The sequence below is a fragment of the Salmo salar genome, chromosome 18 (genome assembly GCF_965601325.2).
Source record: "Salmo salar chromosome 18, fSalSal1, whole genome shotgun sequence".
Taxonomy (NCBI): Eukaryota; Metazoa; Chordata; class Actinopteri; order Salmoniformes; family Salmonidae; genus Salmo; species Salmo salar.
In genome coordinates, this window is record NC_138308.1 from 97,499,756 (window position 1) to 97,514,800 (window position 15,045).

The 15,045-nt window shown below is 39.8% G+C and overlaps 2 protein-coding genes across 2 annotated transcripts; both read right to left on the reverse strand.

Annotated features, from left to right (window-relative positions):
• Positions 1-374: 374 nt before the first annotated feature.
• On the reverse strand, positions 375-2,156 carry LOC145861669 (equistatin-like). Its single transcript, XM_082964518.1, has 5 exons — positions 2,120-2,156; positions 1,550-1,613; positions 774-905; positions 584-679; positions 375-498 (listed from the first exon to the last, which is right to left on the reverse strand). The coding sequence occupies exons 2-4, from the start codon at positions 1,599-1,601 to the stop codon at positions 600-602; spliced, it is 264 nt and encodes an 87-aa protein (XP_082820644.1). The 5' UTR covers positions 1,602-1,613; positions 2,120-2,156; the 3' UTR covers positions 375-498; positions 584-599.
• A 7,968-nt stretch (positions 2,157-10,124) lies between these two features.
• Positions 10,125-11,903, reverse strand: LOC145861670 (equistatin-like). Its single transcript, XM_082964519.1, has 5 exons — positions 11,867-11,903; positions 11,298-11,361; positions 10,522-10,653; positions 10,332-10,427; positions 10,125-10,248 (listed from the first exon to the last, which is right to left on the reverse strand). The coding sequence occupies exons 2-4, from the start codon at positions 11,347-11,349 to the stop codon at positions 10,348-10,350; spliced, it is 264 nt and encodes an 87-aa protein (XP_082820645.1). The 5' UTR covers positions 11,350-11,361; positions 11,867-11,903; the 3' UTR covers positions 10,125-10,248; positions 10,332-10,347.
• Between the last annotated feature and the right edge of the window lie 3,142 nt (positions 11,904-15,045).

Genomic DNA, 15,045 nt, shown 5'->3' on the forward strand with positions numbered 1-15,045 from the left:
GTGTGTTCAAACTTTTGACTGGTACTGCAAATATAGTAGATCTAACCTATAGAAAGCTGATGGGATCCTCTTTCTAATAGAAGCCATGAGGCAGTTCTCAGACAATTGCATAGGTTATAGAAATGTTGCGCAACATGAGCTCATGAAATGTTTTACATTTGCATTGATGTCAGAGTGATTAGAGGGACAATAGAGTGCTGAGTACCAGGCAACTAATGACCATCACCAGCATCAGAGCTTGGAGAAGCCTAATTACTAAATGGTCACGTGGAATTTGACTGCCTTCATTTCTTGTAACTGCCGGTAATACAGTCCTACTCCTTCCTCCATTTCCCAGAAATGGACTGGTTCAGATAATCACACCAACAATAAAGTAAGTAAATCAACAGTTTAATCTCTGGATTTCTTCATGCATTTATATGGGGCGTGAATCAGTTCCTGTCGTACAGTAAAGACAACTGTCCGTCTTTTCAAAGACTTCATTCCAACGCCTTTCATCTACAATTAGACAAAAAACATTAACATCCAGAATCAGCTGCAAAGAAATAACATTTAGTGAATGAGTATGTATATACACACACACCTTGGTGGAACAGTTGCTAGCAGTTGATAGCAGTGCCTGGTGGAGTCTCCGTACCCTGAATCTTCTGTCCAGTAGTGGTCACACACCAACAGTAACCTACCAGAAATAGACATGTTGCACATACAATATTTACTGTAACATTCAACTGAATTGGAGAATTTAGTGTGTGTATATGTGCGTCCGTGTTAACCTGTAGAGCCCGAACATTGCTTAGGGGTGTATCGTCCAGCGGCGTCACACGTGGGGATGTAGGCTCCAATTGGGCCATGTGTCGCGGCATATCTAGCACGCTCACAGGGGGTCATGGGTCGTAACGTAGCATCTGGACACAGGTAACATAGATTGATTGTAATGTGGACATAACATTGCAGCACATGCATGCCGGAATCTTGGGTTGCGTCCCATATGGGCCCTGGTCAGAAGTATTTTATACGGAATATGTTCCATTTCAGATGTAACCTAGGTACTTCCTGGCTAAATACTGAAATTGCGCTACTTGTTTAAAAGCCCTGTGCAGTCAATTCAGTTTCTGTCTTTTGTATAACAGCTGATGAAACTAAGACTGAAAGTGGGGGTAAGTTGTGTCAGTGTTACTTCCTGACAATCCAATCATACATCCAGTTGAATGATCAAACCATTCATATCAGAATACCTCAGTCCAGCATCTAGACACCAATATACATCTCTGGAACAAGAGGAGTGGCAGGTAGCCTAGCGGTTAGAGAGTTGGGCCAGTAACACAAAGGTTCCTAGTTTTAATCCCTGAATGTCAAGTTAAAATATCTGTCTATGTGCCCTTGAGCAAGACAACCTTCTCTCCAGTGTCACGGTTGATAATGGCTGCCCAAGGGACAACTGGTTATGAAACAAAACATTAATACGTACGTGTGTGAATAGGACAGATCAACACCCACTAACGTTTTTATTCAAATGTTGGTGAGTAAGTGTGAGGTACATCACTCTTACCTCCCAGAGCAAAAGCTGTGCTAACAAGCAGAATGATGGTCAATATCGCCATGGTGATAGTCTCCTGAGAGAGAGAGAGCGAACAAGAGCGAGATTAGTTGAGCATTTTAAAATCATCTGGAATGGCTGTGGGTACTAGAGGAGAGGTTGAGGAAACCCTGTGTTAAGTACAAAACTTATGCAACAATTGCTAAACCCAGTCCTGAGGACCCCAACAAGCGAGTATCGGCAACACGGCGCGCTACGATTCTTCCACTAAAATTCAGGTATCATCTAATCTATTGTATGTGGTTGAAGAGCCTGGCACACAGGAATATGAATCCTTCCCAAATGGCTCCTCATTCCTTATGTAGTGAACCACCTTTGACGAGGGCCCACAGTGCACTACGCAGGGAAGGGGAAGCAGACTAGATCTTGACAGAGACTTCTATTCACTACAAAGGTAACTATTAGTCTATGCTCTTAAATTCAGGGGGGTCATATATAGTGCACTACACTTGACCAGGGCCACATAAGATTAACGCGCCATTTGAGAGGCAGCAAGTCTACTAAATAATATCACAAGCTCACCTTCTGCACTCTTCCAAGGGATTCACTGGTTGTCTCTCTGTTGTCTGTGAGTTATGGTCTACCTCTTCCACCTCTCCTTTTAAAGGATCTGTCACAGGTGTGACTAGTTGCCTCATTAACCCAACAAGAGATCCCGATGTCGGCCATTAGCTGGTGGTGTAAAGTACTTATGTAAAAATTCTTTAAAGTACTACTTAAGTAGTATTTTGGGGTATCTTTACTTTACTACTTCTATTTATTTCAACTTTCACTTCACTACATTCCTAAAGAAAATAATGTACTTTTTACTCCATACATTTTCCCCGACACCCAAAAGTACTCGTTAGATTTTGAATGATTAGCAGGACAGAAAAAATGGTCTACATTTTACATTTTAGTCATTTAGCAGACGCTCTTATCCAGAGCGACTTACAGTAGTGAATGCATACATTTGATACATTGTTTTTTTTTTTTTTTTTTTTTTTTTTTTTTTTGTACTGGCCCCCCGTGGGAATCGAACCCACAACCCTGGCGTTGCAAACACCATGCTCTACCAACTGAGCTACAGGGAAGGCTCTAATTCACACACTTATCAAGAGAACATCCCTGGTCATCCCTACTGCCTCTGATCTAACAGACTCACTAAACACAAATGCTTCCTTTGCAAATTATGTCTGAGAGTTGGTGTGACACTGGCTATCCGTAATCAAATAAAAAAACAAGAAAATGGTGCCGTCTGGTTTGCTTAATATAATGAATTTGAAATGATTTATACTTTTACTTTTGAACTTAAGTATATTTTATCAATTACATTTCATGTTGATACTTCAGTATATTTGCTGAAACTTTTAAAACTTTACTCAAGTAATATTTACTGGGTGATTTACACTTTTACTTGAGTCATTTTCTCTGAAGGAATCTTCATAGGCAGTGAAGAGAGTAGTAGAGGAAGATGGGTCCAGTTTCAAGGGATCCTGAGAGGCTCCCTGTGAGTATGCCGAGGCCAATAGAGAGTGATAGGAATAACGTGTTTCAGTAAGGTTGGTTTCTTAGCATTCATAGCCATGGTTATCAACTGTACCGCTGAAATGGAACATAAATCACTGAAAATATATGTTGTGGCGGTAGCTGCAGATAACTCGTTGGGTTATGAGATTTTACCGCAGAAGAGTTATAAGGTGTGATGAACGATAGTGTCCCGTTTTCCCAGGCTGCCGGCCTGCTGTAGGAAAAAGCCCATGCGGTAGAACTCAGCTCACGTAGACTTGCATCCTAGCCCATGTAGACTTGCATCTTCAGAGCGTAGCTGGATTGTGCGTCACATGCAATCAATCGAATCAATCAAATTGATTGATAAAGCCCATCTTACGTCAGCTGATGTCACAAAGTGCTGTACAGAAACCCAGCCTAAAACCCCAAACAGCAAGCATTGCAGGTGTAGAAGCACGGTGGATAGGAAAAACTCCCTAGAAAGGCCAGAACCTAGGAAGAAACCTAGAGAGGAACCAGGCTATGAGGGGTGGCCAGTCCTCTTCTGGCTGTGCCAGGTGGAGATTATAACAGAACATGGCTAAGATGTTCAAATGTTCATAGATGACCAGCAGGGTCAAATAATAATAATCACAGTTGTTGTCGATCATTCAGAGTATCTCTATCGCTCCTGCTGTCTCTAGAGAGTTGAAAACAGCAGGTCTGGGACAGGTAGCACGTCCGGTGAACAGGTCAGGGCTCGATAGCCGCAGCAGAACAGTTGAAACTGGAGCATCAGCATGGCCAGGTGGACTGGGGACCACCCATATCTTGTTGTTGGGGACCACCACCCATAAAAAAACTGTTTCTGGCTAAAGAGACAAGACTAACAAGGGAAATCCATGAACTAATAGTACAGGTAGATAGCAATAAAAAATATACTACAGAGGTACAAAATAAGTTAGAGAAAAAACAAATCGAACATGTGGAACTTATTCAAGAACAATCTAATGTAATCTATTACAAAAATAAAGCAAAGTGTATGGAATATGGAGAAAAATGCAGCAATTATTCCTGAATCTCCCATACAGGAACGCTAACAAAAATGATTTGCATAAAATCGTTACTGAAGACGGAGTCATCTATGATTCTCCCAATGATATTTTAGAAGAGGAAGCTAATTATTTTAGGCAGATGTTCACTTTTCCGTCTCATCCTTTCCCACTGAATGAAGATTGTACATTTACATTTAAATTTGAACATTTAGCAGATGCTCTTATCCAGAGCGACTTACAGTAGTGAATGCATGCATTTCGTACATTTCATACATTTTTTTTCCCCATATTATGGTAAGCAATTCTTTCCAAATAATATAAAAACTGGAAAATTAACAAATGTACAGAAAGATCAGTGCGAAGACCAAATTACAGAAGAAAAACGTTTTGAAACTATTAAATCCTTTCAGTCTGGGAAAATCCCAGGGCTTGATGGTATACCGGTAGAGGTATATCAAGTGTTTTTTTTATATACTAAAAGCTCCATTGTTAGATTTGTTTTAACCTGTTAGGGCTAGGGGGCAGTATTGACACGGCTGGATAAAAAACATACCCGATTTAATCTGGTTACCACTCCTACCCAGTAACTAGAATATGCATATACTTATTACATATGGATAGAAAACACCCTAAAGTTTCTAAAACTGTTTGAATGGTGTCTGTGAGTATAACAGAACTCAAATGGCAGGTCAAAACCTGAGAGATTCCTTTACAGGAAGTGGCCTGTCTGACCATTTCTTGAACTTCTTTTCCATCTCTATCTTTTACTAAGGATCTCTGCTCTAACGTGACACTTCCCACGTCTTCCATAGGCGCTCAGAGCCCGGGAAAAAACAGAATGTCGTCATTCCAGCCCCAGGCTGAAACACATTATCGCCTTTCTCAAGTGGCCGATCAAGGGACTCTGGGCTTATGCGCGTGACCCAACCGCACCCCGCCTTTGTGATTTTTTCCTCGATTTGCCGAAAAGGAGATTCCCTGTCGGAATATTATCGCTTTTCTACGAGAAAAATGGCGTAAAAATTGATTTTAAACAGCGGTTGACATGCTTCGAAGTACGGTAATGGAATATTTAGAATTTTATTGTCACGAATTGCGCCATGCGCGCGACACTTCTTTACCATTTCGGATAGTGTCTGGAACGCACGAACAAAACGCCGCTATTCGGATATAACGATGGATTATTTTGGACCAAACCAACATTTGTTATTGAAGTAGCAGACCTGGGAGTGCATTCTGACGAAGACAACAAAAGGTAATCAAACTTTTATAATAGTAAATATGATTATGGTGAGTGCTAAACTTGCCGGGTGTCTAAATAGCGAGCCCGTGATGCCTGGGCTATGTACTTAGAATATTGCAAAATGTGCTTTCACCAAAAAGCTATTTTAAAATCGGACATATCGAGTGCATAGAGGAGGTCTGTATCTAAAATTCTTAAAATAATTGTTATGCTTTTTGTGAACGTTTATCGTGAGTAATTTAGTAAAATGTTAGCGAATTCCCCGGAAGTTTGCGGGGGGTATGCTAGTTCTGAACGTCACATGCTAAGCTGGTTTTTGATATAAATATGAACTTGATTGAACAAAACATGCATGTATTGTATAACATAATGTCCTAGGGTTGTCATCTGATGAAGATCATCAAAGGTGAGTGCTGCATTTAGCTGTCTTCTGGGTTTTGGTGACATTATATGCTGGCTTGAAAAATGGGTGTCTGATTATTTCTGGCTTGGTACTCTGCTGACATAATCTAATGTTTTGCTTTCGTTGTAAAGCCTTTTTGAAATCGGACAGTGTGGTTAGATTAACGAGAGTCTTGTCTTTAAATAGCTGTAAAATAGTCATATGTTTGAGAAATTGAAGTAATAGGATTTTTAAGGTTTTGAAATTCGCGCCACAGGCTGCAAGTGGCTGTTACGTAGCTATGAAAATCAGATCCAATAACAACATTAGAGGATTAGATATCCAAGGTTTAAAACAAAGGTGTCCATGTATTTCGATGGCTCAAGTTTTAAATTAAGTCCGCAAGCTAGATCTCTGCAATGTGTCATTGAAGATCTAGATAACTTTTCTGTACTCTCTGGACATAAACCTAATTATGATAAGTGTTCAATATTATGTATTGAATCCTTCAAAAATTCGACTTTTACATTATCCTGCAGTTTACCCATAAAATGGGCTGATGGTGAAGTAGACATACTCAGTATTCATATCACAAAAGATATAAATAAGCTCTACACAATGAATTTCAAAATAGAATGTGCCCATCTATATAATGAATATGAATTGGGTGGGTTGAGATTATTCAACATAAAAGCACTAAACCTCTCTCTAAAAGCTTCACTCATTCAAAGGTTTTACTTGAACCCTATATGGTTCTCAAGTAGATTACTAAGAAAAGCTCATCCATTGTTTAAAAATGGCCATTTTGCCTTTGTGCAGATTGCCATGTCTCATTTTCGATTAATTGAAAATGATACTTTTTTCAAAGTATCTCTCTTTTTCAAACAAGCATTGCAGAGCTGGCTACAATTTCTATGTCACCCCCCTGAAAAGATAAAACAAATATTACAACACATATTATGGCTGAAGTCAAATGTGCTGGTTGATAAAATACCTGTATTTATGGGAAATATGTTTGAACAGGGTATTTTGTTCATAAACGATATTGTAAATTGGAATGGTAGAATTATGGCCTTCATGGAGTTATCAGAATTGTAAGGAAAGGTCTGCTCAATCCAAGAGTACAACCAATTGATTACAGCATTACCCCAAAAATGGAGGAGGCAAGTGGCAGCGGGAGGAGGTAGGGAACTGGTCTGTCTGCCCAACATAAAGGATCAAAACTTGCGGAGGAATAAAAATAGCATAAATAGGAAAGTATACCAGTTTCATTTGAGGACCAGGATGTTGACAACTGCGCCATACAGATTGCAAAATAGTTGGGAAGAGATTTGAGTTGATATATAAAACGCAAGATTCAAGACTTCGTGCTTTTCAGCTAAAATGATTATATAGAATTCTTGCTACCAACAAAATGCTGAATATTTGGGTAATAGAATCATCGAAGCTCTGCAGATTTTGTTGTGAGGATACAGAATCAATAGACCATTTGTTTTGGTATTGCCCTCAGGTAGCCTGTTTCTGGTCTCAGGTTCAGGAATGGCTGAAAATGCAGTCAATTACTAATATACTAAAACTCTTAGTAAAAGTATTTATCTTCAACTCGCAATCTGTGGATTCTATTCGATTACATAGATTGATATTGTACGTTAAACATCACAGCATAGTTGAAAGATATGTGTTGCGTGGAAACCCGAAGTGGGTGGCCAGCAGAGATACATGGGATGGGCTGAGGGAAGCTGAGGGTTGGTATGTGGAATTGGAGACAAGTGGGAGTGGAGTTGCTGTGTGGGAGATAGAATGATGGTCAAAGATAAAAGTCCAAATAAAACATTTAAAAAAGTACATTTGAATGACACTAAGTGGCAGTGTTTTTACAACAAATGCCGGTTTGCCTGAGGCTGATGCCGTGCAAGTGTTTGTGAACATGCATATACACACACTCTCATTCAAATAAACACATACATGTAATAGTGCCAGACATGCACACAAACATTTACAGTTGGCGTTGCTGTTATGATTTAATTGTCCTTGATATCCTTTGTTTTAAATTGCATTGTTGTTTGCTGTTTTCTTCTGTCTTTTCCTTTTTTCTCTCTTTAGTTCATTATCATGGTTGTTGGTGCATTGGGGGGTTCTTGGGGGTGGGGAATGGAATTAATTGTATTTTTTATTTTTTATTATTTTTCTTCCTGGGGGGGCTGTGGGAGGGGTCTCGAATGGTTGAGGGACAGCTATTGGGGAACTGTGGGGGGGATCTTGGAGGGTTCGGGATCAAGTTTTTGGCCTGGTGGTAGATCGGCCAACATTACATTTACATTTTAGTCATTTAGCAGACACTTATCCAGAGCGACTTACAGTAGTGAATACATACATTTCATGCATTTTTTTTTGTACTGGGAATCACACCAAGCTCTACCAACTGAGCCACACGGAGGGCTCAACATGCCCTTGAGCAGAGAATTGACCCTGGATGCTTCTGTGTGTCGCTCTGAATGGGAATCTGTTGGACGACTGGGATGATGTAGTTATTGAGCGGCTTCACTGCAAGTATATTGTATGTTTCGAATATTCAATAAAGTAAAAAAAATTAAAATATTTTAATAAAAAACGACTCAGCCCACGCAGTATTTATTATGGATCCCCATTAGCTGCTGCCAAGGCAGAAGCTACTCATCCTGGGGTTCAGCAAAATCAAGGCAGTTATACATTTTAAAGACATTACCATACATTCATAACAGATTTCACAACATATTAAGTGTGCCCTCAGGCCTCTACCACATATCTATAACACAAAATCCAAGCGTACATGGGTGTATTTTATCGTGTGTTTGTATGCATGTGTTGCTTCAGTGTATTTTTATCCGTTTTTTTAAATCTAATCTTACTGCTGGCATGAGTTTCTTGATGTGGAATAGAGTTCCATGTAGTACTGTGCACCTCCCATAGTCTGTTCCGGAAAGTAGTATCTTGGCAGCAATTCGAACATGAAGGCCTGATTCACGCAGTCTCCTCCGAACAGTTGATGTTGAGGTGTCTTACTTGAACTCTGTGAAACACATATTCTAAGACTGGTATCTCTATTGAACATATCCTCTGCAAGAGAGGTAACTCTGGGTCTTCCTTTCCTGTGGTGAGCCTCATGAGTCATCGTAGCTCTTGGTTTTTGAGACTAAGAACTTTGAACGTTTCTTTAAGTGCAATGTTCCGCATTGACTGACCTTCCTGTCTTAAAGTAATGGGCTGTTTCTCTTTGCATTGAGCTGTTCTTGGGCTTAAAATAACAAATAGGGCTATTTTCTGTATACCACCCCTACCTTGTCACAACTGATCGGCTCTTACGCATTGAGGAAAGAAATTCCACAAATTAAGTCACACCCGTTAATTGAAATGCATTCCATGAATCTGGTTGAGAGAATGCCAAGAGTGTACAAAGCTGTCAAGGCAAAGGGTGGCTACTTTGAAGAATCTCAATATATTTTGGTCCTTTTATAACGTATTGGAACGAGGGTACCCAACATGAAGTAGCGCGCCAGGTGTCTAATGGGACATCACCGTTCCATGGCTCTTGTTCGGTCAGATCTCCCTCCAGAAGACTCAAAACACTTTGTAAAGGCTGGTGACATCTAGTGGAAGCAATAGGAAGTGCCAAAATATTCCTAAACCCCTGTGTCTTTCAATGGGATAGCTTTAAAGTCAATACAACACATCAGGTATCCACTTCCTGTCAGAAAATGTCTCAGGGTTTTGCCTGCCAAATGAGTTCTGTTATACTCACAGACACCATTCAAACAGTTTTGGAAACTTTAGAGTGTTTTCTATCCATATATAATAAGTATATGCATATTCTAGTTACTGGGTAGGATTAGTAACCAGATTAAATCGGGTACATTTTTTTTATCCAGACGTGCAAATGCTGCCCCCTAGACCCAACAGGTTAAGATGTGATTCCATGTGTTATGTCATAGTTGAAAATATTAGATGAAAACCCTGGAATGAGTAGGTGTGTTCAAACTTTTGACTGGTACTGCAAATATAGTAGATCTAACCTATAGAAAGCTGATGGGATCCTCTTTCTAATAGAAGCCATGAGGCAGTTCTCAGACAATTGCATAGGTTATAGAAATGTTGCGCAACATGAGCTCATGAAATGTTTTACATTTGCATTGATGTCAGAGTGATTAGAGGGACAATAGAGTGCTGAGTACCAGGCAACTAATGACCATCACCAGCATCAGAGCTTGGAGAAGCCTAATTACTAAATGGTCACGTGGAATTTGACTGCCTTCATTTCTTGTAACTGCCGGTAATACAGTCCTACTCCTTCCTCCATTTCCCAGAAATGGACTGGTTCAGATAATCACACCAACAATAAAGTAAGTAAATCAACAGTTTAATCTCTGGATTTCTTCATGCATTTATATGGGGCGTGAATCAGTTCCTGTCGTACAGTAAAGACAACTGTCCGTCTTTTCAAAGACTTCATTCCAACGCCTTTCATCTACAATTAGACAAAAAACATTAACATCCAGAATCAGCTGCAAAGAAATAACATTTAGTGAATGAGTATGTATATACACACACCTTGGTGGAACAGTTGCTAGCAGTTGATAGCAGTGCCTGGTGGAGTCTCCGTACCCTGAATCTTCTGTCCAGTAGTGGTCACACACCAACAGTAACCTACCAGAAATAGACATGTTGCACATACAATATTTACTGTAACATTCAACTGAATTGGAGAATTTAGTGTGTGTATATGTGCGTCCGTGTTAACCTGTAGAGCCCGAACATTGCTTAGGGGTGTATCGTCCAGCGGCGTCACACGTGGGGATGTAGGCTCCAATTGGGCCATGTGTCGCGGCATATCTAGCACGCTCACAGGGGGTCATGGGTCGTAACGTAGCATCTGGACACAGGTAACATAGATTGATTGTAATGTGGACATAACATTGCAGCACATGCATGCCGGAATCTTGGGTTGCGTCCCATATGGGCCCTGGTCAGAAGTATTTTATACGGAATATGTTCCATTTCAGATGTAACCTAGGTACTTCCTGGCTAAATACTGAAATTGCGCTACTTGTTTAAAAGCCCTGTGCAGTCAATTCAGTTTCTGTCTTTTGTATAACAGCTGATGAAACTAAGACTGAAAGTGGGGGTAAGTTGTGTCAGTGTTACTTCCTGACAATCCAATCATACATCCAGTTGAATGATCAAACCATTCATATCAGAATACCTCAGTCCAGCATCTAGACACCAATATACATCTCTGGAACAAGAGGAGTGGCAGGTAGCCTAGCGGTTAGAGAGTTGGGCCAGTAACACAAAGGTTCCTAGTTTTAATCCCTGAATGTCAAGTTAAAATATCTGTCTATGTGCCCTTGAGCAAGACAACCTTCTCTCCAGTGTCACGGTTGATAATGGCTGCCCAAGGGACAACTGGTTATGAAACAAAACATTAATACGTACGTGTGTGAATAGGACAGATCAACACCCACTAACGTTTTTATTCAAATGTTGGTGAGTAAGTGTGAGGTACATCACTCTTACCTCCCAGAGCAAAAGCTGTGCTAACAAGCAGAATGATGGTCAATATCGCCATGGTGATAGTCTCCTGAGAGAGAGAGAGCGAACAAGAGCGAGATTAGTTGAGCATTTTAAATCATCTGGAATGGCTGTGGGTACTAGAGGAGAGGTTGAGGAAACCCTGTGTTAAGTACAAAACTTATGCAACAATTGCTAAACCCAGTCCTGAGGACCCCAACAAGCGAGTATCGGCAACACGGCGCGCTACGATTCTTCCACTAAAATTCAGGTATCATCTAATCTATTGTATGTGGTTGAAGAGCCTGGCACACAGGAATATGAATCCTTCCCAAATGGCTCCTCATTCCTTATGTAGTGAACCACCTTTGACGAGGGCCCACAGTGCACTACGCAGGGAAGGGGAAGCAGACTAGATCTTGACAGAGACTTCTATTCACTACAAAGGTAACTATTAGTCTATGCTCTTAAATTCAGGGGGGTCATATATAGTGCACTACACTTGACCAGGGCCACATAAGATTAACGTGCCATTTGAGAGGCAGCAAGTCTACTAAATAATATCACAAGCTCACCTTCTGCACTCTTCCAAGGGATTCACTGGTTGTCTCTCTGTTGTCTGTGAGTTATGGTCTACCTCTTCCACCTCTCCTTTTAAAGGATCTGTCACAGGTGTGACTAGTTGCCTCATTAACCCAACAAGAGATCCCGATGTCGGCCATTAGCTGGTGGTGTAAAGTACTTATGTAAAAATTCTTTAAAGTACTACTTAAGTAGTATTTTGGGGTATCTTTACTTTACTACTTCTATTTATTTCAACTTTCACTTCACTACATTCCTAAAGAAAATAATGTACTTTTTACTCCATACATTTTCCCCGACACCCAAAAGTACTCGTTAGATTTTGAATGATTAGCAGGACAGAAAAAATGGTCTAATTCACACACTTATCAAGAGAACATCCCTGGTCATCCCTACTGCCTCTGATCTAACAGACTCACTAAACACAAATGCTTCCTTTGCAAATTATGTCTGAGAGTTGGTGTGACACTGGCTATCCGTAATCAAATAAAAAAACAAGAAAATGGTGCCGTCTGGTTTGCTTAATATAATGAATTTGAAATGATTTATACTTTTACTTTTGAACTTAAGTATATTTTATCAATTACATTTCATGTTGATACTTCAGTATATTTGCTGAAACTTTTAAAACTTTACTCAAGTAATATTTACTGGGTGATTTACACTTTTACTTGAGTCATTTTCTCTGAAGGAATCTTCATAGGCAGTGAAGAGAGTAGTAGAGGAAGATGGGTCCAGTTTCAAGGGATCCTGAGAGGCTCCCTGTGAGTATGCCGAGGCCAATAGAGAGTGATAGGAATAACATGTGTTTCAGTAAGGTTGGTTTCTTAGCATTCATAGCCATGGTTATCAACTGTACCGCAGAAATGGAACATAAATCACTGAAAATATATGTTGTGGCGGTAGCTGCAGATAACTCGTTGGGTTATGAGATTTTACCGCAGAAGAGTTATAAGGTGTGATGAACGATAGTGTCCCGTTTTCCCAGGCTGCCGGCCTGCTGTAGGACAAAGCCCATGCGGTAGAACTCAGCTCACGTAGACTTGCATCCTAGCCCATGTAGACTTGCATCTTCAGAGCGTAGCTGGATTGTGCGTCACATGCAATCAATCGAATCAATCAAATTGATTGATAAAGCCCATCTTACGTCAGCTGATGTCACAAAGTGCTGTACAGAAACCCAGCCTAAAACCCCAAACAGCAAGCATTGCAGGTGTAGAAGCACGGTGGATAGGAAAAACTCCCTAGAAAGGCCAGAACCTAGGAAGAAACCTAGAGAGGAACCAGGCTATGAGGGGTGGCCAGTCCTCTTCTGGCTGTGCCAGGTGGAGATTATAACAGAACATGGCTAAGATGTTCAAATGTTCATAGATGACCAGCAGGGTCAAATAATAATAATCACAGTTGTCGTCGATCATTCAGAGTATCTCTATCGCTCCTGCTGTCTCTAGAGAGTTGAAAACAGCAGGTCTGGGACAGGTAGCATGTCCGGTGAACAGGTCAGGGCTCGATAGCCGCAGCAGAACAGTTGAAACTGGAGCATCAGCATGGCCAGGTGGACTGGGGACCACCCATATCTTGTTGTTGGGGACCACCACCCATAAAAAAACAGTTTCTGGCTAAAGAGACAAGACTAACAAGGGAAATCCATGAACTAATAGTACAGGTAGATAGCAATAAAAAAATATACTACAGAGGTACAAAATAAGTTAGAGAAAAAACAAATCGAACATGTGGAACTTATTCAAGAACAATCTAATGTAATCTATTACAAAAATAAAGCAAAGTGTATGGAATATGGAGAAAAATGCAGCAATTATTCCTGAATCTCCCATACAGGAACGCTAACAAAAATGATTTGCATAAAATCGTTACTGAAGACGGAGTCATCTATGATTCTCCCAATGATATTTTAGAAGAGGAAGCTAATTATTTTAGGCAGATGTTCACTTTTCCGTCTCATCCTTTCCCACTGAATGAAGATTGTACATTTACATTTAAATTTGAACATTTAGCAGATGCTCTTATCCAGAGCGACTTACAGTAGTGAATGCATACATTTCATACATTTTTTTTCCTCCGTATTATGGTAAGCAATTCTTTCCAAATAATATAAAAACTGGAAAATTAACAAATGTACAGAAAGATCAGTGCGAAGACCAAATTACAGAAGAAAAACGTTTTGAAACTATTAAATCCTTTCAGTCTGGGAAAATCCCAGGGCTTGATGGCATACCGGTAGAGGTATATCAAGTTTTTTTTGTTATATACTAAAAGCTCCATTGTTAGATTTGTTTTAACTACTCCTATATAAATGGTAGTTTGTCAGGTATTCAGCAGGAAGGTCTGATTTCTCTATTATTAAAACACTACCCAGATGGCAAATATAAAGACCCAGTCTATCTAAAAAACTGGAGGCCCCTTACACTTCAATGTTGTGATGTAAAAATACTAGCAAAATGCATAGCACTCAGAATTTAAAGGGTTTTACCTGGTATTGTTCATCATGATCAGACAGTTTTTTTTACATGGACGATACATTGGAGATTATATACGACAACTACTAGACATAATAGAACATCATGAAACGTATAATAAGCCAGGAATGGTATTTATAGCGGATTTTGAAAAGGCATTTGATAAAGTAAAACTGGATTTTATTTATAAATGCCTGGATTTTTTCAATTTCGGCAATTCTCTTAGAAAATGGGTAAAAATAATGTATAGCAACCCCAGGTGTAAAATAGTAAAATAACGGCTACTTCTCAGAGAGTTTTGAATTGTCAAGAGGAATTAAACAAGGGTGTCCGTGGTCACCATATCTATTCGTTATGGCCATCGAAATGTTAGCTATGAAAATCAGATCCAATAACAACATTAGAGGATTAGATATCCAAGGTTTAAAACAAAGGTGTCCATGTATTTCGATGGCTCAAGTTTTAAATTAAGTCCGCAAGCTAGATCTCTGCAATGTGTCATTGAAGATCTAGATAACTTTTCTGTACTCTCTGGACATAAACCTAATTATGATAAGTGTTCAATATTATGTATTGAATCCTTCAAAAATTCGACTTTTACATTATCCTGCAGTTTACCCATAAAATGGGCTGATGGTGAAGTAGACATACTCAGTATTCATATCACAAAAGATATAAATAAGCTCTACACAATG